A 23,590-nucleotide genomic window follows, 5' to 3' on the forward strand; every position below is an offset into this window, starting at 1 on the left:
AACTAAAAAGTCAAGGTGTAACCCTAGCAATGTGTCTGACAACAAGGTTTTTTTACATTTTCAATCACAAGATGCAGAATTGTGAAAGTAAAACAGTTATTAATCCTTTCACCCCCCGGCAATTTTCCATTTTTTGTTTTCATGTCTTCCTATCTTTCTTACAAGAGTCATAGCTTTTATGTTTCTGTTAATATAGCTGTACGAGGGCTTATTTTTAGCGGGAAGATGTACTTTTGAATGACACTGTTGATTGCTCCACATATTGTACTGGAAAACGAGGGAAAAATTCCAAGTGCGATGAAATTGCAAAAACAATGTAATTCCACAATTTTTTTTTGTCTTTTTCATTTACTATGTTCATTATATGGTAAAAATGACTTGACAATATAACTTCCCATGTCAGTACGAGTATATAGATATCAAATGTGTATAGTTTTTTCCTTTTACGTGGTGAAAAAAAATTCTGAAATTTGTATAAAAAAGAAAAAAAAATTTTGCTTTTGTCACTATTTTCTGACACCCATAATATTTTAATTTTTCGGGTTCTGGGCTTGTACGATGCTTATTTTTTGTGCCCTGGGCTGATATTTTTAATAATAACAATTGGGGGTAGATATGATGTTTTAATCAGCTTTAATTGCATTTTATTACAGTACAATATTGCATTGACCAAAAAAACATCAATTTTGGAGTTATGATTTTTTTCTCTAGTTACACTGTTTACCGGTCAGATTAATTTAATTTATTTTATATTTTGATAGATGAGACATTTCTGAACTTGGCAATACCAAATAACTATATATTTTTTTTAATTGTTTCATTTTTAATGGGGTTTTGTATAGCAAAAATTATAATCTCTTATGAATGCCGGCTCGTAGACGGCATTCATAGAAAGATTGTGATAACAGTAAAGGGGGCTTTACACGCTACGATATCGTTAATGTTTTGTCGTCGGGGTCAAGTTGTTAGTGACGCACATCCGGCGTCATTAACAATATCGCAGCGTGTGACACTGACCAGCGACCTTAAGCGACCTCAAAAATGGTGAAAATCGTTCACCATGGAGAGGTCGTCCCAAACTCAAAAATCGGTAAGGGTTGTTTATCCAGGTGGTTCATCGCTCATGCGGCAGCATACATCGCTATGTGTGACACCGCAGGAGTGAGGAACGTCTCCTTACCTGCCGCCGGCCACAATGCAGAAGGAAGGAGGTGGGCGGGATGTTACGTCCTGCTCATCTCCGCCCCTCCACTTTGATTGGCCGGCCGCTTAGTGACGTTGTGGTGACGTCGCTGTGATGCCGAACGTCCCTCCCCCTTGAAGGAGGGATTGTTCAGCAGTCACAGCGATGCCGCCGACCAGGTAAGTATGTGTGACGCTGCCGTAGCGATAATCTTCACTACGGCAGCGATCACAAACAATCGCATGCGCGACGGGGGCGGGTACTTACACGCTCGCTATCGCTACAAATTGCTAGCGATATCGCTACCGTGTAAAGCCCCCTTTAGGCTATGTGTGCACGTTGTGTATTTACATGCAGTTACGCTGCAATCTGTACCGCAGCGTAACTGCATGCGTCCTGCGTCCTCAGCATAATCTATGAAGATTATGCAGGAGACGTGCGCACATGGCGTATTAGAGTGCAGCGCTTCGGCTGCTGCCCGAAGCGCGCGTTCTAAGAAGTGACATGTCATTTCTCTCCTGCGCTCTGCATGCAGCGCCCGCTTTGTCTATGCACTCAGAGCGCATGAAATCGACTTTTTCATTACGGACTCTTTCTGCAGCGATTTGAAGCGCACGTGTGCTGTTCAAATCTCTGCAGAAATTTCTGCAGGGACAAACGCTACGTGCGCACATAGCCTTAGAGTGGACATCAGCTGACCCCTGGCTGTGATGACAACCCATTAGTGACCCGTGATCACATGACATAACCGGGGCACAAATGGGTGGAATTAGTGATGCGCTTCTTGTCTGCACACGTTAAATGCTGATGTCAGAGATTGACAGTGGCATTTAACTGGTTAACATCTCCGATCCACCCGGCGGCTGGTGGAGGCACTTGATGGCTGATTAAATCATCTGTCAAGTGCTGGGAAAGATGTGAACTGAGTGTGTGAGCATCAAAAGGTAGGGACACGAACGATGACTTAAATGTATATCATTGGTCTTAAAGTGGTTAACTAGATTTGGACTGTGCAGAATAAGTAAAGCAATGTGGCTACAGTGTTATCAAACTAATTATGTACATTGCACAGTCATGGCCAAAAGTGTTGGGACCCTTAAAATTGTTCCAGAAATGAAGTATTTCTCCCAGAAAATTATTGCAATTACACATTTATTTCCGTTATTTGTATTGGAACTACACAAAAAAATCTGAGAAATGAAAGGAAAATTGGATATAATTTCACACAAAACCCAAAAATGGGCTAAAACAAATGTTTCCAAAATTTTAGGTAAACCACTTTGTTTAACCCCTTCAGCCCCGGGGCACTTTCCGTTTTTGCGTTTTTGTTTTTTGCTCCCCTTCTTCCGAGAGCCGTAACTTTTTTATTTTTCCGTCAATCTTGCCATATGAGGGCTTGTTTTTTGCGGGACAAGTTGTACTTTTAAATGAAACATAAGTTTTACCATATGGTGTACTGGAAAACAGCAAAAAAATCCAAAAGCTGAAAAATTGCAAAAAAAGTGTGATGGCACAATAGTTTTTGGGCTGTTTTATTCACGGTGTTCACTATATGGTAAAACTGATATGTGGGTATGATGTCTGAGGTCGATGCGAGTTTGTAGATACCCAACATGTATAGGTTTACTTGTATCTAAGGGGTTAAAAAAATTCACAAGTTTGTCCAATAAAAGTGGCGCACGTTTTGCGCCATTTTCCGAAACACGTAGCGTTCTTATTTTTTGGGATCTATGGCTCAGTGATCGTTTATTTTTTGCGTCTCGAGCTGACGTTTCTAATGGTACCATTTTTGCGCAAATGCTACGTTTTGATCGCCTGTTATTGCATTTTGCGTAAAACTTGCGGCGACCAAAAAACCTAATTTTGGCGTTTGGAATTTTTTTACCACTACGCCGTTTACCAATCAGATTAATTGATTTTATATTTTGATAGATCGGGCATTTCTGAACGCGGCGATACCAAATATGTGTATATTTATTTATTTTTTAACCCTTTAATTTTCAATGGGGGGAAAGGGGGGTGATTTGAACTTTTAGGGTTTTTTTTTATTATTTTTTTTAAAAAAATTTTTTTTACTTTTTTTTTTATTTTACTAGTCCCTTTAGGGGGCTATAGCGATCAGCAATCCGATCGCTATTATCTATCTGCTGATCACAGCTATACAGCTGTAAACAGCAGATACAGTCACTTTCTTTTTCCTTCTGCTCCGTGCCGAGGGAAAACGAAAGTGAAATATCATAGCTGCAGGCATCATCACATGACCCTGTGCTACGATGGCAACCACCGATAGTCACGTGATCACGCACGTGACTTCCGGTGGGGGCGGCGGTAAGTAAAAAGCATGGCCGCGCGCATTTAGATCTTGCTGCCAGACTTTGGCAGCAAGATTTAAGCTGTTAATGGCTGCGGGTGGAAGGGATTCCACCCGCGGCTAGCAGGCACACATGTCTATCAGTGTCAGCATGAACTATCCGTGAACATTTTAATTAAATTAAACACTATGGCAGGAGACCCAGAAGGACCTCACTAGTGGCACAGAGACATAAAAAAGTTTAACAGCATCAGAGTTCAGGCTACATAGTACCTCAAGTAGACTCCACCATATTGGCTGGCAAAAAAAAAAAAAAAGAAAGCTTCTAATTTTAATGGTTTTTTTTTTGCCCTTTTCTTCCATGTACATGAGTAAGCCAAAATTCTTCTGGGAAAACATCTTGTGGACAGATGAGAACAAGATGGAGTTTTTAGTAAACCACATGATTCTATTGTTTAACGAAAATGAAATGAGGCCTACAAAGAAAAGAACATTGCACCTACAGTCAAATGTGGTGAAGGTTCAAAGATGTTTGGGGTTGATTTGCTGCCTCTGGCACTGGATGTCTTTAATGTGTGCAAGACATCATGAAATCTGAAGATTACAAAGGATTTTAGGTTGCCATGAAGTGTCCAGGGGCAGAAAGCTGGGTTTGCATCCTAGGTCATAGGTCTTCCAGCAGGACAATGACCTTAAACATTCTTCAAGAAGCAGCCAGAAATAGATGGAAACAAAATGCTGGAGAGTGAAGTGGCAGCAATGAGTCCGGATCTAAATGCCATTGAACACCTGAGGAGAGATCTTAAAATTTCTGTTGGGTGAAGGTGCCTTCAAATATAAGAGACCTGGAACTGTTGAAACAAGAAGTGTGTTCCAAAATTCCGGTAGATGTAAGAAGCTTTTTCACGGTTATAGGAAGCAATTGCTTGCAGTTATTTATTCCAAAGGGTGTGTCACCAAATATTAATTTGAGGGTTCCAATACACACAAAGGAAATAAACATGTGTATAACGAAACGTGTAATTGCAATAATTTTCTGGGAGGGAGAAATACTTAATTTTCTGGTGCCAATACTTTCAGCCATGACTCTACATACAAAAGAGGCAAAGTGCTAATTGATGTACCTGGTGTTGTACTAATTGTTGCTACTGTTTCTGTAATCTCAATAGCTACTGTTAAATATTATTTTTCTCATTGTAACTTTAGATCAAAAATGTAAAAGGTCTAATGGGCAAATGCCTTTCGAAGGAATTTTTGCTTAAAAGGAATCTGATAGCCAGTTGAGTACCGCCAATGGCGACAGACCACATGACCGCTATAGGGTCTGTGACTCAAGGGGCAGGGTGCAGGCACCAAGACTGGTGCCAGGACCAGCATCAGGCCCCCCTGCCTGACATTACACTTTCCCCTGTATTGGCATCACGGATGCTGATACAGTAAGAGAGAGAAAAGAGTAGGCAAAAAAGCACTCAACTCATCAAATATAGTCAAAATATATATACAAATATTTATTAGGAACATGAAAGTGCAAGACACCGTTAAAACCACTTAAAAGCACATGGACACCTGTCCCATGGACCCAACAATACTGCACTAATACATACAAAATGTACATCCATACATGATAATACAAGATGTTACAGAAATCTAAAGGGCAAATGAAGGTAACAAGACCTGGAATAACCTAATATAGATCTCCTAAAGGAGCATTGCCCTAAAACATGCAAAGGACCATAATAAGCCACCAAACAAGAGGTCCAGAGGGGAACACTTACAAAAGTAGAGGCAAAAATTCAGCCATGGTAAGGTGCCAGACAAATAAGCACCGACCCTACGCGTGTCGCCCTAATACAAGGGCTTCATCAGGGGAAGGTAATGGGTAAAAAAAAAAATAAAAGAGCAAGACAATAAATGGAAAGACAAGGCTGCACTGCTAATGGTAACAACAGATTAATACAACAATGAGGGTGCAAAGCCTACAAGGGTAATGTAAGAGAGAGAAAAGAGTAGGCAAAAAAGCTGATACAAAAGCTGGATGCTGATACAGTTGACAGCATTGATGAAAGAGGGAGTGCTCCGCGCTCTCTTCCATCATTCTCCTGCTGTGTCTGTGCTCCATTTGTACAACATTATAATAATTGGAGGGCTATGTGGAGACCAATATACTATTTGGAGGGCTATCTGGGGGCCTTTATAATATTTAGAGGACTATGGGGGATCTTTTATATTTTATGGAGGGCTATTTGAGGGCCATTATATGGCATGCATGCAATTATACAGTCTGAACGTTTGTGTGGGGATCATACTGTGTTGGCATCACCATACTCTGGCAAGGTAGTTGAGGAGTGGTACAGTAGGGTCATCACACTGTGCGTGTGGAGGACACTGTGGGGGAATTCACCGTGGGAGTATCACACAGTGTTTATGGGGCACATTTGTTGGCATCATACCTTAGAGGTGCGAGGATTCACTATTTAGAAAAGTACTCTGTAAGGGATGTAAAGTTGTGAGATGTGTTGTTATATGACCCAGATGAATATTAATTTATATATTTATTTATTCATTCATTCATTTTTCAATTTAGAACTTCTGCTATGGGGCCCCATAATTTCTATGTACCCCTGCTGACAGTTGATACATTCTGCTCAATCCACAGGCAGCATGTATCAGATTTCAGCTGTAAGGGTATGTGCGCACGTTGCTTTTTACCTGCTTTTTACCTGCTTTTTTGCTGCTTTTTCTTCTGCGCTGTTTAATGCCAAAATGGATGTGTTCTTCTATTCAAGCAAAGTCTATGGGAATTTGGGTTTCTTGTTCACACTATGTTGTTCAAAATGCTGCCTTTTTGTGGCAGAACTTTGGTCAAAAACTCAGCTTTTCAAAGAAGCAACATGTCAATTGTTTTTGCCATTTGGGTTTTGCACTGCAAAGCTGAGTTTTTGACCAAAGTTCTGCCACAAAAAGGCAGCATTTTGAACAACATAGTGTGAACAAGAAACCCAAATTCCCCTAGACTTTGCTTGAATAGAAGAACACATCCATTTTGGCATTAAACAGCGCTGAAGAAAAAGCAGCAAAAAAGCAGGTAAAAACAGGTAAAAAGCAACGTGCGCACATACCCTAAATGTTACACTCTACAATACTGAATTTCAGAAAAAAAACATAGTTTATTGGTAGCTAGGGACTGAGCTGCAATGGAGATAAGTTGACCAGGCAGGTCTCTAGTGGCCACCTGCTGCCTTTGCCCTCCAGGACAGCGATTAGGGAGAAGTCGCAAGGGACCCACCTGTTCGACTAGTCTCTCATGTGCCTTGGCATGGTTATGGTCATACGTGTGTCACGGACAGCATCGCAAGGACAGGTGAGTATTCACAAAACTGTGTGTGTGCAGTGATGTCCAGGAGGTCATTGGAGTTCCCAATGAACTCTGATGACATCCTGATGACACCCCCGTGACACCCACTCTGCATCGGGTGTCAGGAGGTTGACTTCATGGGTTCATCAGAGGTCATTGGGAACCCTGATGAGTCCCCGATGCTGTCCACGTGATGCTCCGGCGTCCACTAAGCACATATACACATATGTATACACACATAGCAGACACACATGGATACACCAAGCACATACACACACATAGCGCACATGCATTTCTATACTGAACACACACACACACTGCTGGATACTCACCTGTCCCCAGCAATGTGGTCCCCAACACTGAAGTCCACAGCGCTGCTCCTGCTTCCAGCTCTTAAGTACAGTGAATATTCAGTGAGTGTAATGAGCAATCATTATCAGGAGCGGGAGGCAGCAGAGCCGGAGACAGCATCGCTGGATACAGGTGAATATAGAAAATCTTTTTATTTAAAAGACACATGTTTTCTCTGGTACGTGTCACACTGATGTCACACGAATCACATCAGTGTGCGATACGTGTGACACCTGTGCTGCCGAAGAAAAAAAACGGACATGTCTCCATGCATGTGTGCCGCCTCCGTGACAGCCGATGGGCTGCTCGGACCCGGATCCACAGTGGCTCAAGGAGTCTCCGGATCCGAGGCGGGGTCACGCGGCTACCACAGAAATAAAAAGGGGGGGAGATGTATTTTGGGTGGTGAATGGGATAATGTTCGTGACGCCACCCACGGTGCGTGGTAATGTGAGACCACCGCTGCTGTTGGGGAGCTCGGTGACGATGTTGAAGCAGCAGGATGTTTAACCCCTCCGTGGGTAGGGGGTTTGGTGCCCCGGGGCCCGGTGATGGGATGGAGTGGGGAACTCGTCGGGGGTGAAGGGATATCGGGTACTCACACAGTCCAAAGTCACTGACGCTGACACCAGGTAAACCAAACTCTTGAATGCTCTGTTCCTCTTGGTTGAGCACGCTGGGTCCGTGCTCCTTTGGTGTTGCTGGTTGGTCTGAAGCCTTGTCCCTTGGCACTGTGTGTGACTTGGTGGATCCCTTTTGCCTAAGACTACTCGGGTCCCGCTCACCTGCGTGGCTAGCAAGGTGAGCCTGCTCTCAGGGTTCACACTTGGGATTTTCTTGATGATTTTGGGAAGTCCTATCCCCCTCGTTGCACTAGTACCCCGATTCTGGAGCGGGTGGGGAACGGTTCCTGAAGACTCCGTTCCCGTCGGGTGAATTACTGGGCTGCGTGAAGCTACTTCCCAGCCTAGGGTCCGCGTACCCCGTTATGCCCTGGCCCCTTCCCGGTTGTAGGCAGCCGGCCTGGTCTCTGTAGCAGCACCGTACCCCCTGTCACTACCCCCTGTGACCGGGGTTTCAGCTCCTTCTGGTCAGGCCAACGTCTGGCACCTGGGACGGGTACAGGAGCCCAGCTCCACAGCGTGACCTGCACTGGGTGGGTGTGGGGCAGAGTGTTCCTCATGATTTATGTACACCTGTTGGTAGCAACACCAAATTGACAGGACCCGTAACCAAGGAGGAGCGGGTACCATGCAGAAGGGAAGATTGCACAGCACCCTTGTGATGACCTGATAGGCCAGGGCGTCACACGTGCGTGCAGGGTCACTAGGGGTCACACGGTCCATGTGAAAACCCGGCTGTGTGAGTACCAGTATAGAATAACATGGGTACGTGTGGCATCTGTGTTAAAAACAGATGTCACACATACCTGAAACACGGACGTCTGAATCCAGCCTTAAACTGTTTTTCTCATACACTCTGCAGCATTATAGAATTAGACACATACATGGCTGAAATCATACAGCCAGTATCTGACACATGCTTCTTGTGGATCGGGCAGCATGTAACAGCTAAAAGAGACGAAGCTTGAGTTGGTATATATGCAAATTACTCTTATAAGCCCATGTTTACACTGCCTATTTAAAAAAACGAAACCCATGGCTGTGTATTAATAGTTGGAACCCCAGTCACTCTCTGCCCTTATTAAGATTGAGATCTGTTCTGACACATGGTAAAGTTTTAAGTTTTAATATTAGAGAGTGTTAGGTACTGTCCCAATTTGGGTACACCTAGTCACTTTTTGATCAAAAATAGTGTTTATTAAGTACACTATGTTTATTTATATGCACTATTGCTTTATACTTACAGCAGGGTATATGTCCATATTATTTTTATCTTGGGTTTAGCATTAGGGATGATTGAATACCGCAAATATTCGGCAACGCCCATATTCGCCGAATAGGTTGCCGCTATTCGACTATTTGCGAATATTCGATGCACAATGTAAGTCTATGGCAAACCCGAATAGTTGCCGATTAGCAACTTTTCGGGCTTCCCATAGACTGACATTGCGCATCGAATATTCGCATAGCGGCGACCTATTAGTCAGATATTCGCGAAGCCGAATATTGCCGAATATTTGTGATATTCGATCATCCCTATTTAGCATGTAACAGCTATCAGGTTACCAGTGGCGTAACTAGAGTTGGATGGGCCCCGGTGCAAAGTTTAGACCTGGGCCCCCCCTCCACATACACAGACACTTGGGGTAAGGCATACCTCCCAACTTTTAAAGAAGGAAAAGAAGGACAAAGTTTGCGGCGCGCGTAGCGCGCCGCGGCAAGTTTTTAGGCCACGCCCCCTAACCACACCCATTTCACAGTCACGCCCATATCCACTCCCCATCCACACCCATTCAGCATGGACACGCAGGCAGCCGGCGGGCCTCCAGCATGGACACGCAGGCAGCCGGCGGGCCTCCAGCATGGACACGCAGGCAGCCGGCGGGCCTCCAGCATGGACACGCAGGCAGCCGGCGGGCCTCCAGCATGGACACGCAGGGAGCCACAGTGAGGCGGCCGGTCGCCCACACAGTGAGGTGGCCGGTCGCCTTCACAGACAGGCGGCAGGGGGGCGCCCGCACAGACAGGCGGCCGGGGGGCGCCCGCACAGAAAGGCGGCCGGCCGACCGCACAGACAGGCGGCCGGCCGACCGCACAGAGAGGCTCCGGCCGGGGGTGAGGGGGGGGAGGGAGGGAAATCAGCGCTGGGGAGATTTTACTGTACCAGCAGCAGCACAGGCAGCGCTCCTCTCTGTTATGCCACGTCTACTGGGATGGTAGGAGGGAAAAGCAGGGAGGCGGAGAGAGAGTGGGTGGGCGGAGCCCGGGAGCCGGCCGTCCCGATCGTGGCAACGGGACAAACAACGTAAAGCGTGAAAGTCCCGCTGTATCCGGGACGGTTGGGAGGTATGGGGTAAGGGATAATGACACTGACACTCGGGGTACAGGATAATGACGCTGACACTTGGCTCTCACCCACAGCACCCTGAAATCCCTCTATCAGCACCCAGCTTTCCTATGTTCTGATATTTATCTTGTCCTCAGCACCCAGCTTTCCCATATCAGAACATGGGAAAGCTGGGTGCTGAGAGATGTATATCAGAACATGGGAAAGCTGGGTGCTGAGAGATGTATAGCAGAGCATGGGAAAGTTGGCTGCTGAGGGAAAGAGCCTTTTTCCCTCAGCACAAAACATTTCCATCCCATACTTGTATCTTTGTCCCCCCTGTATAAAGTTCTCAAAATACTATAACAGCCCCCACATAGCCTTCCAAATAATTGTATAAAGGGTCTCACATAACCCTTCATATATTAGAATGCAGATACATAGCCCTCCATATATTATAATGCACCCCCATAATCCTCCATGTATAAAGTAGCCCTTCAATTATAATGCATTTCCCATAGTTCTCCATGTATTAAAATTCACCCCATAGTTCTCCATATATTATACTGCACCACATAGTCCCCAATGTTTTATAATGCACTTCCATAGTCCATGTATAAGGTAGCCTCCATAGTCCTCCATATATTATAATGCAGCCCCCATAGTCCTATATGTATTATAACACAACCCCATAAAACTTCAGATGGTATTATGCAGCCCCATACTCCTCCATGTATAATTCACCCCTATATTCCATGTATAAGGTGTCCCTTCATTTTGTATTATACAGCCCCCCCCCCGACCTCCATTTTAATGCAGCCCTATAGACCTCCAGTATAATGCAGCCTCATAGACCTCTATGTATATTACACCTCTATATTCAATGTATAAGGTGTTCTTCATGTTTATTATGCAGCCTCACCAGGCCTCCATATATAATAATGCAGCCAACCTCTCCAGGCCTCCATGTATAATATAGCAGCCAGCCTCCCAGGCCTCCATGTATAATATAGCAGCCAGCCTCCCCAGGCCTCCATGTATAATAATGCTGCCAGCCTCCCCAGGCCTCCATGTACAGTATAATGGAGTCTCCCCAGGCCTCCATGTACAGTATAATGCAGCCTCCCCAGGCCTCCATGCACAGTATCATGCAGCCTCCCCACCCCAGGCCTCCATGTACAGTATCATGCAGCCTCCCCACCCCAGGCCTCCTTGTACAGTATCAGGCAGCCTCCCCACCCCAGGCCTCCTTGTACAGTATCAGTCAGCCTCCCCACCCCAGGCTTCCATGTACAGTATCAGGCAGCCTCCCCACCCCAGGCCTCCATGTACAGTATCAGGCAGCCCCCCCACCCCAGGCTTCCATGTACAGTATCAGGCAGCCTCCCCACCCCAGGCCTCCATGTACAGTATCAGGCAGCCTCCCCACCCCAGGCCTCCATGTACAGTATCATGCAGCCTCCCCACCCCAGGCCTCCTTGTACAGTATCAGGCAGCCTCCCCACCCCAGGCCTCCTTGTACAGTATCAGGCAGCCTCCCCACCCCAGGCCTCCATGTACAGATGCAGCCTCCCCACCCCAGGCCTCCATGTACAGTATCATCCAGCCTTCCCACCCCAGGCCTCCATGTACAGTATAATGCAGCCTCCCCACTCCAGGCCTCTGACCACCGTGTACTCATATATATATAAAAAAAAAAACCAAGTACTCACCGCTCTCCTCCTTCCACTGCTGCTCTGTCCTGACGTCTCCTTGTTCCACTGATGCTGTACTCCCTGCTCTCCTCCTTCCACTGCTGCTCGTCCTCCCGGTGCTGCGGTCGGCGTCCTCCCTCCCTGCGCTCTGTGCACTCAGCACAGCAGTCGCACAGGAGTGACGTCACCGGCCGCACAGGCACAGGGGCAGAATGATGATGCAGAGCGGCGCCGGCCGCTCTTTGCTTCATTATTACTGTGCACGGTGACGGGGGAGGGGGGCCCCGGTGCCGCCGCTGACATCGGGCAGGAGGGCCCGGTGTCGGGGGCGGCAGCGGGTCATATAGTGGGCGCGTGCACTGTGATAGATCAGCGCAGCTTCTCTCTCACTGAGAGGAGCTGGCTGCTGATCTGCCGGGTCCCCGCGGGCCCCAAACCGCCCGGGCCCGGTCGCGATCGCGACCGCTGCGACCGCGGTAGTTACGCCACTGCAGGTTACCTTTAAAGGCTTTTTCCCATCTTCATAGATGGGTATTGTCAGAGGACCATTGAAACTTACTGATTATTAAAATTTACAAATGTTTTTGAGATATATTTTTCTTTTGTTTACAACACATTGCCTAGGAGACCGACCACCGCTACTGTCTAGATTATATAGTATAGTGCAGAAGCTGACTAGCAGTAAGAGGAAGCAGTGCACTTCAGCGATCCTGGAAAGCTTCAAAACAGTGCTCCACAGAGAAGAGGTTGTGCGCACTGCATATATTTAGCGTTCAAAGTGTTACTGTATAATATTGGAAATCAGCAAATTCTCTTATCCATGTCAACCAGTGGATTTCTGTAATTATGCCCAAACTCAACATTATAAATAACTTATCACTTACCAGTGCACTCAAGGCCATTTCCCAGAAAACCTTCCATGCATTTGCAGATATAACCACCCTCCATATTACTACATTCTGCTTGGTGGGAGTCACAGGCCGCAATTTGTAAAAGACATTCATCAATATCTGAAGGAAGAACAATAAATATTCTGTAAACATTACATAAGAGTAATCAACCATTTTGCACTGATATATAATAAAACCTAATTTTCTGTACTACTGGCTAAAAGTGACACTCAAAATACGGAAGAATTTCCTCCACACTAAGGCACACATTCAGTATTTGGTGACTTTTTTTACCTCAGTATTTGTAGCCAAAACCAGGAGTGGAACAATCAGAGGAAAAGAATAATAGAAACATGGCTCCACTTCTGTATTTATTACCCACTCCTGGTTTTGGCTTATAAATACTGAGGTAAAAAAAAACCTCTCTAAATACTCAATGCTTGCATGTGGCCCAAGAGGAAGTCTTAAAATATACTTTAAGGCCGCTTGCACATGTTGAGTATTTGGTGAGTTTTTACCTCAGTATTTATAAGCCAAAACCAGGAGTGGGTAAAAAATGTAGAAGTGGTGCCGTGTTTCTATTATACTTTTTTGGCTTATATACTGAGGTAAAAAAATTCACTAAATACTCAACATGTGCACGTGGCCTTACTAAACTTGTATTTCTTGACTTTTAAGGCCACGTGCACATATTGAGTATTTAGTGAGGGTTTTTTTTTACCTCAGTAGTTGTAAGCCAAAACCAGGAGTGGGTACAAAATACAGAAGTAGTGACGTGTTTCTATTATACTTTTCCTCTGATTGTTCCACTCCTGGTTTTGGCTACTAATACTGAGGTAAAATACCAACCAAATGCTCAAAGTGTGCAGATGCAGACATACAAATCACGGAGCCTCATAGCAGAAATGCAAATTGGACACCCCCTCCCCCCACTCTCCACTCAGAAAATAAATACCGTATTTTTCGCTTTATAAGACGCACCTGATTATAAGACACACCCCCTAATTTGGTGAAGGAATAGAGAATTTTTTAATAAATGGGGTCCGTCTTATAATGCCAGTGTCCGTCAAACAAATCATATAGGGTATATCTCCCTCATAGCCCCACCTTCCTAAAATTAGCCCCCTTAATCTGAATATGGCCACCTTATATTGAATATAGCCCCCTTGTGCTGGCACATGTCCCCCAGTGATGCCACATGTCCTCTATGGCTGGCACACATCCTCTATTGCTGGCAGACGTCCTCTATGGCTGGCACATGGCCTCTATGGCTGGCACACGGCCCCCTGTGACTGGCACATGGACCCCTGTGGCTGGCACACGGCCCACTGTTGCTGGCACACAGCCCCCTTTTGCTGGCACATGGCCCCCTGTGGATGGCACATGGCCAACTGTGGCTGGCACACAGACCTCTGTGGCTGGCACACGGCCCACTGTGGCTGGCACATGGCCCCCTATTGCTGCACAAGGCCCCCTGTGGATGGCACATGGCCCACTGTGGCTGGCACACGGCCCACTGTGGCTGGCACACGGCCCACTGTGGCTGGCACACAGCCCACTATTGCTGCACATGGCCTCCTGTGGCTGGCACACATCACCCTGTGTTAGATATCGCCACCAGGCTGCTGCTTTTAGTAAAATAAACTCTTTCCTTACCTTCTGCAGCACTGTCTTCCCTCGTGTCTCCCTCCATGTGGTTGAGCTCCTCCTCCACTTCCTGGTTCTCGGCTGGTCATGTGATCGGCACAGCAGAGTGATATCATCTCTGCGTGCATGATCACAGCAGCAGGAGGGAGACCGGGAGATCAGCGCTGGAGGAGGTGAGTAAAGAGTGTTTTATTTTACTATGGGTAGCAGCATGGGGGCCATATCTAACACAGGGGGGGCATGTGTCATCAAAGGAGGGTGCAGGCAGATATAATATGCGCCGCTGCCCCAGCCCGTCACAACGGTGAGGTTTCAGCACCACGGTGATGGACAGCGGCAGTGCATATTATATGAGCAGGAGCAGGAGATCTAACGCTGCCGCCCGCAGCTTTCACCTGCCCCTAGCACCGCTCCAGAGCTGCCCCCACCTCCCCTGGACTCTGTAGTATATATATATATATATACACACCCCCCGTATATTCGGATTATAAGACGCACCCCCTACTTTCCCCCAAAATTTGGGGGAACAAAAGTGCGTCTTATAAAGCGAAAAATACGGTAAATATATAAGTAAATGAATTAACTACTATTCATCTGTGTCACATAAGAGCATATCTCATAACTTTACAGCCTTTACTAAGTAATTTTACTCCTATTGAAGGCCCTAGTATAAAGGCTCTCTCATAGTCCTTCAAATTTTATAATGAGGCTCACATAGCCCTTCAAATATTATAATGAGGCTTACATAGCCCTTCAAATATTATAATGGCCCTCACATATCCCTTTAAATATTATAATGGCCCTCACATAGCCCTTCAAATATTATAATAGCCCTCACATAGCCCTTCAAATATTATAATGGCCCTCACATATCCCTTTAAATATTATAATGGCCTTCACATAGCCCTTCAAATATTATAATGGCCCTCACATAGCCCTTTAAATATTATAATGGCCTTCACATAGCCCTTCAAATAATATAATGGCCCTCACATAGCCCTTTAAATATTATAATGGCCCTCACATAGCCCTTCAAATATTATAATGGCCCTCACATAGGCCTTCAAATATTATAATGGCCCTCACATAGCCCTTCAAATATTATAATGGCCCTCACATAACACTTCAAATATTATAATGGCCCCCCACATATCCCTCCAAATAATATAGGCCTCAACATAGCCCTTGAAATATTATAATGTCCCTCACATAATCCTCCATATAATGTTATGCACCCCATTAGTCCTTCATATAGCAGCCGCATGGTCTGCTGCCATTAGCGGTACTCCACTGAATGTGTGCATGTGGACTTATTATAAGCAAATAAATTCAGGAGGTGGTGTGGAATGTGGTCGCAGCTTTTTCACCCTCTCATTACTAGTTTGCTACTAGTAATATTAGGGTTTTATGTGGCAGTTGTTTTTATAAGAATGAATTTGAGAAAGGAAGAATACTTAAACATTCATAATAGATGGCAAAGTGCGTGCATGGTACAAATAGCATTACTCATGGTTTACATTCCACACTCACAGTTTGTTTCATTAACAGGAGATCCCTGCTGTATTTGAAAAGTAATGTCACTTCTGTATGCGTGATATCAAATTATAAAATATTTCTTCACTCTCACAAAATTTAAACTACATACTTCTCAGCAAAGCCAATAAGTCTATTTTTGATGGTGGCACAGACTTTGCAGTATGGGAATGCAATGGGAAGCCTTTGCTTTAAATAATGATCTTATTAGAGGTGAAATGAACATAGTGGTAGTGACCAATTTTCAATTACTGCAGTTTAGTGAGAACGTCCAGCACAGGCCTTAACAGTTACACACTGAAATATCATATGCTAAATACTTTTGCACAGTGTACATAATCCTCTTTAAACTCCATTTTAACCCCTTACTGTATAGTGAATATAGCAGGCTTAGGAGCTGAGCACACTCCATACCAGGCAGGTGCTGGCTATGTTACACAGCCTGAATATGTCTCTAACTGCAGCAACCAGAGCTCCCTACCATCACTGCTGTTTAACCCCTTCACAACCTTGCAATTTTCTGTTTTTGTGCTTTCGCTTTTTCCTCCCCTCCTTCCAAGAGTCCTATTTTTGTTTCTGTCCCCATAGCCATATGAAGACTTGTTTTTTTGTGAGATGAATTGTACTTTTGAATATCATTCATTTTATCATGTGATGCACTGGAAAGGGGAAAAAAAAATTACAAGTGTGTTGAAATGTGGTCATTCATTTCTTGGGTTACGGGGCTACGGTATGTGAGGGCTTCTTTTTTATTTTATATTTTGATAGATTGGACTTTTATGAACACAGTGATATAAAATGTATGTATTTTTTTTAAATATTTTAAATATTGTTTTATTTTTAATGCTGCAAAGGTGGATGATTCGAGCTTTATTGATTGTTTTTTTTAGCTTTTTCATATTTTTAAAAACTTTTTTTTATCCTTTTATTGTATTTACCAGTCCCCTTAGAGGACTTGAAGCTGCAATTGTCTGATTACTTGTGCTATACATAGCAGTGCATTAGCACTGCGGTGTACAACAGAAATCAAAATCTCCTATGAATGCCATCTCGCAGCCAGCATCCACAGGAGGATCGTACTGACAGGCACATGGGTCATCAGCTGACCCCAGCTGTCATGACAGCCCATTGGCACCCCGCATTGAGGGGAGCAGGGCATTAAATCCCGGTGTTAAATATTGCAGCTGGATTTAACATATGAATAGCCACTGGAACCCCCGACGGTTCTTAGATGCACATGATGGTTGAGTAAATCAGCTGTCATGTGCAGTGAAACATGTAGGCTAGGCATGCGAGCCCACATCAAAGCCAAGTACATGACCTTTGACATAGTACGTCAAAGGTTTTTAAGGGGCTAACCATTTGAATGTTACTGTCAATCACTGACAGCAACATTTAACTGTCCTAGTTGTTGGTGCATTTGCACACCACCTTCCATTTGCATCTTTGAGATGTGTTTGCTGAGAGCTGACAGGTTACCATGTCAGCCAGGAACATGCTAAAGGCTTCAATCTCCTCCATTCTTGTCCATATGCGATGCCTAACCTCAGGATGGGCTTCACTGGAGAATATCAGTTGCATTAAATACTGCAGTACTGTAGTATGAGCAAGGTCGTATTTGATGTTCATGCTGCCCTAAGAACTTCAAGTTGTCACGCCTCCTACTGTTAAGTCAGACTAAGGATGTGTGCACACAACATCTTTTTCAGGTGGATCTGCTCCGTAACCCATCTGAAAAAGTGGTAAATAAACTCTAAAATAACTGAACATGTGCCCTGCAGTGTACAAATGACTTGCCGATCATATGTTCAGTCTTGTTAGCTTCTTTTAACCGCATCAGGTTTCCAAAGGTTCAAAGTAGTTGAATGAAGTGACCCAACCATTCCTCAAGTGACTTCCGCTTTTAAGCTGCTCACTAATTTATTTAATATAAATTAGAAAACAGCTCCCAAAAGATGTCAGAGAAGATGACTGAAAAGAAGCAAAATGTAACTTTAGCACAGACGTAGGTGTGTCCTGAAGAGTCTTCTGCCTGCAAAACCCATGGAATTCGCAGACGTCTAAAAGACATTGTGTGCACATACCCTGAACATGCCTATGTGGCGCCCTGGACAAGCCAGGACGTTACAGGTACTGCAACAACACACCCTACACCCCGGTTAGGAACATCAAGGTCAGACACAAATCCTTGTTGCCTCCCTCCAGGGGCTGATGTCCACACCAGGTGGGGCGGAGCCAGGCGGTTGGCTCCACCCACCGAGGAGTTCACAGTCCTGGAGGCGGGAAAAGGAGGGCAGAACAGTTGAGAGAGTAGAGAGTGAGAGTCAGGGGAAGGGGAGGAGTTGAGGAGCAGACTGACCATGTCCGAGCCCGGGCACCTGAGAGCAAGGTTGGCAGACGGTGGTGACCGTCTGGAAGAGAGGCCGATTGACGCACAACCGTAAGGACCGGGGACGGGCGGTGGCCCCGCCGGTACCGGATCGGGGAGCGAAGAGAAGCCAGCACCATTCGGCAGGGCCTACGGACCCCGACCAGGCTTGGAGTCACCGTTAAACTGGTCAAATCTGTCAGCGACGGGAACCTCCGGGGGTTCCCTGCAGTAAAGACCCGACTGAAGGCAACCGTCCAAACCGTGAGGGAGATAAAGCTACCGCCAGAGCTAGAGCTCCCAGGGCCAGAGCCTGCGGGCAAAGCCTTAGCCAACATACCGCTGGGGAGCGGGCTATCAGTGGGAAGCCATTGGGGCCGAAAACAGAACACCGGTCCAGGGAGAGACAGTTACCGCCAACCTACCGGGAGTGACCGCCGCAGCCGTCTGTGGGACTCGTCCATCCAGCCATTTGTTTTACCAGAGACTCCGTGTGGGTTACTGGCTGAATAAGTACCACCGTGCTGTCTGGCACTGCACTGCCCCGCGACCCTGCACCCAGCCAGGCCCCGCAACCCACCTTCCGACCTCTACCACCGGGCTCCGGGACCACCAAACCCCCCTACCCACGGAGGGGAGAAAACATCTCAGCTGCTCCCTGTCAACGCTCCCGGGATCCCCGTACAGAGCAGCGGTGGTGTCCCAACCTCACCACAAACCGTGGGTGGCGTCACGGACAATATCCCTAAACCCAAACCACCCCTTTCACTCACGGGCGAGGAGCGCCGCTCGAGTACCCGGGATCCGGCCCACCGCTCGAGCCACCGACCGAGCGAGCAGCAGCAGTAGCTGGACCCGAGCAGTGGGTGAGCGCAGCGCCCTCCCCGCCTGCGACAACTACACTCTTTAGATAGTAGTTAAGCCCTCCCACACACATTAGTTAAAGCTGTCAGAATCCACCAATATTGACAGATTAGGCCCATAGTCGAATGAGTGTGGGTGCCTCTGACTGATGATGGCACGGGAGAAAAGGATCCAGCATGTCAGATTTAGGACTGAAGATGCTTATATTCTCTAAATAATAAGTCTCCAGAGATGTCTAGCAATGGCTCTCTTATAGAGAACACAGGAGCGCTTGACAAGGTGAGCAGTCCTGTATACGGGAAAGTCTGGCAAGCCAGCTACCAGCCAAATGATCAGACAGCTGTCTGTATGTATGGGGGCATTAGTTAAACACTTGTTTGGCTGACAAATACAGCCTAATTAAGATAGCTTTATTATCAGCCCAGCACAGTGAACCTATCAAGTATCATGTCAAATAAATTAAAGATTACAACATCTAAAAAAATCACCAGAACCACCATGAGTACACAACTACATTACCAGAGCCATTATCAGCACATACAGTGCTGGCAAAAAGTATTGGCACCCCTGCAATTCCATCAGATAATACTCAGTTTCTTCTTGAAAATGACTGCAATCACAAATTCTTTGGTATTATTATCTTCATTTATTTTGCTTGCAATGAAAAAACACAAAAGAGAATGAAACAAAAATCAAATCATTGATCATTTCACACAAAACTCCAAAAATGGGCCAGACAAAAGAATTGGCACCCTTAGGCGGGCTTTGCACGTTGCGACATCACAAGCCGATGCTGCGATGTCGCACGCGATAGTCCCCGCCCACGTCGCAGGTACGATATCTTGTGATAGCTGGAGTAGCAAAAATTATCGCTACGCCAGCTTCACATACACTCACCTGCCCTGCGACCGTCACTCTGGCCGGCGACCCGCCTCCTTCCTAAGGGGGTGGGTCGTGCGGCGTCATAGCGACGTCACACGGCAGGCGGCCAACAGCGGCGGAGGGGCGGAGATGAGCAGGATGTAAACATCCCACCCACCTCCTTCCTTCTGCATTGTGGTCGGCGGCAGGTAGGAGATGTTCCTCGCTCCTGCGGCTTCTCACACAGCAATGTGTGCTGCCGCAGGAACGAGGAACAACATCGTACCTGTCGCTGCACCATCATTATGGAAATGTCGGAGCCTGCACCGATGATACGATAACGACGCTTTTGCGCTCGTTAATCGTATCATCTAGGATTTACACACAACGACATCGCAAGTGATGCCGGATGTGCGTCACTTTCGATTTTACCCCACCGACATCGCACCTGCGATGTCGGAGTGTGCAAAGCCGCCCTTAGCCTAATACTTGGTTGCACAACCTTTAGCCAAAATAACTGCAAACAACCGCTTCCGGTAACCATCAATGAGTTTCTTACATTGCTCTGCTGGAATTTTAGACCATTCTTCTTTGGCAAACTGCTCCTGCTCCAGGTCCCTGAGATTTGAAGGGTGCCTTCTCCAAACTGCCATTTTGAGATCTCTCCACAGGTGTTCTATGGGATTCAGGTCTGGACTCATTGCTGGCCACTTTAGTAGTCTCCAGTGCTTTCTATCAAACCATTTTCTAGTGCTTTTTGAAGTGTGTTTTGGGTCATTGTCCTGCTGGAAGACCCATGACCTCTGAGGAAGACCCAGCTTTCTCACACTGGGCCCTACATTATGCTGCAAAATTTGTTGGTAGTCTTCAGACTTCATAATGCCATGCACACGGTCAAGCAGTCCAGTGCCAGAGGCAGCAAAGCAACCCCAAAACATCAGGGAACCACCGCCACGTTTGACTGTAGGGACCGTGTTTTTTTCTTTGAATGCTTCTTTTTTTTCCTGTAAACTATGTTGATGGCTTTTCCCAAAAAGCTCTACTTTTGTCTCATCTGACCAGAGAACATTCTTCCAAAACGTTTTAGGCTTTCTCAGGTAAATTTGGAAAACTCCAGCCTGGCTTTTTTATGTCTCGGGGTAAGAAGTGGGGTCTTCCTGGGTATCCTACCATACAGTCCCTTTTCATTCAAACGCCGACGGATAGTACGGGTTGACACTGTTGTACCCTCGGACTTCAGGGCAGATTGAACTTGTTTGGATGTTAGTCGAGGTTCTTTATCCACCATCCACACAATCTTGCGTTGAAATCTCTCGTCAATTTTTCTTATCCTTCCACATCTAGGGAGGTTAGCCACAGTGCCATGGGCTTTAAACTTCTTGATGACACTGCGCACCGTAGACACAGGAACTTTCAGGTCTTTGGAGATGGACTTGTAGCCTTGAGATTGCTCATGCTTCCTCACAATTTGGATTCTCAAGTCCTCAGACAGTTCTTTGGTCTTCTTTCTTTTCTCCATGCTTAATGTGGTACACACAAGGACACAGGACAGAGGTTGAGTCAACTTTAATCCATATCAACTGGCTGCAAGTGTGATTTAGTTATTGCCAACACCTGTTAGGTGCCACAGGTAAGTTACAGGTGCTGTTAATTACACAAATTAGTGAAGCATCACATGATTTTTCAAACAGTGCCAATACTTTTGTCCACCCCCTTTTTTATGTTTGGTGTGGAATTATATCCAATTTGGCTTTATTACAATTTTTTTTTTTTCATTGAAGACAAATTAAATGAAGATAATAATACCAAAGAATTTGTGATTGCAATCATTTTCAAGAATTAACTGAGTATTATCTGACAGAATTGCAGGGGTGCCAATACTTTTGGCCAGCACTGTAAATACTGTACATCACCACAGCCATCATTAGTACACAAGTACATAACCAAAGTTAGTACAGTGATTGCATGAAATGGCAACTTCCAGTATGTTCTTAACAATGGTAAGTTGATGATTGAAGTTGTTGTTAACATCCATCATCAAACTATGGATCATACAGGTAGCAGCACTACTAAATTTTGAGAGAGTAATTTAAAGGGATTGTCCGAAAGCAAAATAATTGTCATTCTAAATCCCTATCTACCGTATTTAGTGCCAAAATCTAATTTATTTTCTAACATCTGCATAATTCCCTACCCTTCCCTAACTATACTATCGAACTGCTATTCTCTCCTTTTTATATGATTTCTTTTTTATGACTCTTCATTTGAGAATCCCAGTGAATGCCAGGATATTCAAAGGAGATGTCATCAGGGGATAGAGGCTGCAGTCACTGCCGCAACTTATGTCCCCACCATGAAACGAAGCGTCATCAGAGACACTCGTGTCAAGGACTGGACTACTCCCTAACTGATGTGCACTGTCTGATGTGCACATTGATAGCGCCCACTCTGTTGCCAGCTCAGCAGTAATGAGCTGGCACCAGAGTGGTGTCAGAATATCCATCCTGCAGAAATCAGCGCCGCCCTTGCAGGTAATGTCAATGCTCTCCGCATGTCAGGTATTGTGACACCACTCTGGTGCCGGCTTATTACTGCCGATCTGAGCTGGCATCAGCGCTGACACCGTCATTATGTACATCACACTGTCCTCAGTGACCGGAGACTAGCCCAGACTGGCCCTTGCACCAAGCAGAGTGACCACAGCGTCTGCCCCTTGATGACACTTCGTTTGAGAATCCCGGTGCATGCTGGAATACTCAAACAAAGCATCATCAGTCAGAAAATAGGGAAAAAATAGAAAAATTAATTTGGTTAGGAATAGTAGGGACATTTTAATGTAGATATCTTGTTATAGGCTCATTAATTCTGACCTGATTGGTGCAGCAATGTGTCCTGAGACACCCACAGTTACTCAAAAGACCTCTTAGAAGTGCACAGCTCAGGAGACAGGATAGTGACTTTCTACTGCATTCTCTCTGCTCTCTGTGCTCTCCTGTCTCATGAGCTGCACTTTTCTAAGAAGTCTTTTGAGTCCTTGTTGGGGGACTCGGAACTGGATTTCCCGCAGATCAGCTCAAAATTAAAGGGGTATTCCCATCTCCAAGATCCTATCCCAATACGTAGTAGGTATAATAATACTATTAGCAAATACCTACAATTAGAAATGTAGTATAGTTCTGATTCACTATGTTGCTTACTTCATGTGTAGGGCATTGTAGGACCTTAGGCATCCAAGGTTACTACAACTAGCAACTAACTATCTGTCACTGTATGTGTGATCATAACCATGAATACCTATGGTTTTGCAATGCCCTGCACATGAGATATGCAACATAATGAATCAAAAGAACTATACTACATTCTTAATTGGAGGTACTTGCTAATATTATAATTACAGTATTACACCTACTACATATTGGGATAGGACTTTAGAGATGGGAATACCCCTCTGACAACCCTAAAACATAAAATAATTTCTCAAACATTTAATTACTCTTTAAGGTGCATTTACACTGCAGTCGATTATAGGTCTATCAAAACAACATGTCAATCACCCAATGCAGAAGCAAAACATCTGTTCATAT

The 23,590-nt window shown here is 45.4% G+C and overlaps 1 protein-coding gene across 3 annotated transcripts in view; it reads right to left on the minus strand.

Moving 5' to 3' along the window:
• EGF (epidermal growth factor) overlaps positions 1-23,590 on the minus strand; it is a 298,020-nt gene that overhangs the window by 64,010 nt on the left and 210,420 nt on the right. For all 3 annotated transcript variants that reach the window (XM_075349333.1, XM_075349340.1, XM_075349348.1), the window contains exon 17: positions 12,728-12,853. In XM_075349333.1, coding sequence (XP_075205448.1) covers positions 12,728-12,853 — 126 coding nt within the window. The remainder of the gene's footprint in view (positions 1-12,727; positions 12,854-23,590) is intronic.

This window comes from Anomaloglossus baeobatrachus, chromosome 1 (assembly GCF_048569485.1).
Source record: "Anomaloglossus baeobatrachus isolate aAnoBae1 chromosome 1, aAnoBae1.hap1, whole genome shotgun sequence".
NCBI classification, from domain to species: Eukaryota; Metazoa; Chordata; class Amphibia; order Anura; family Aromobatidae; genus Anomaloglossus; species Anomaloglossus baeobatrachus.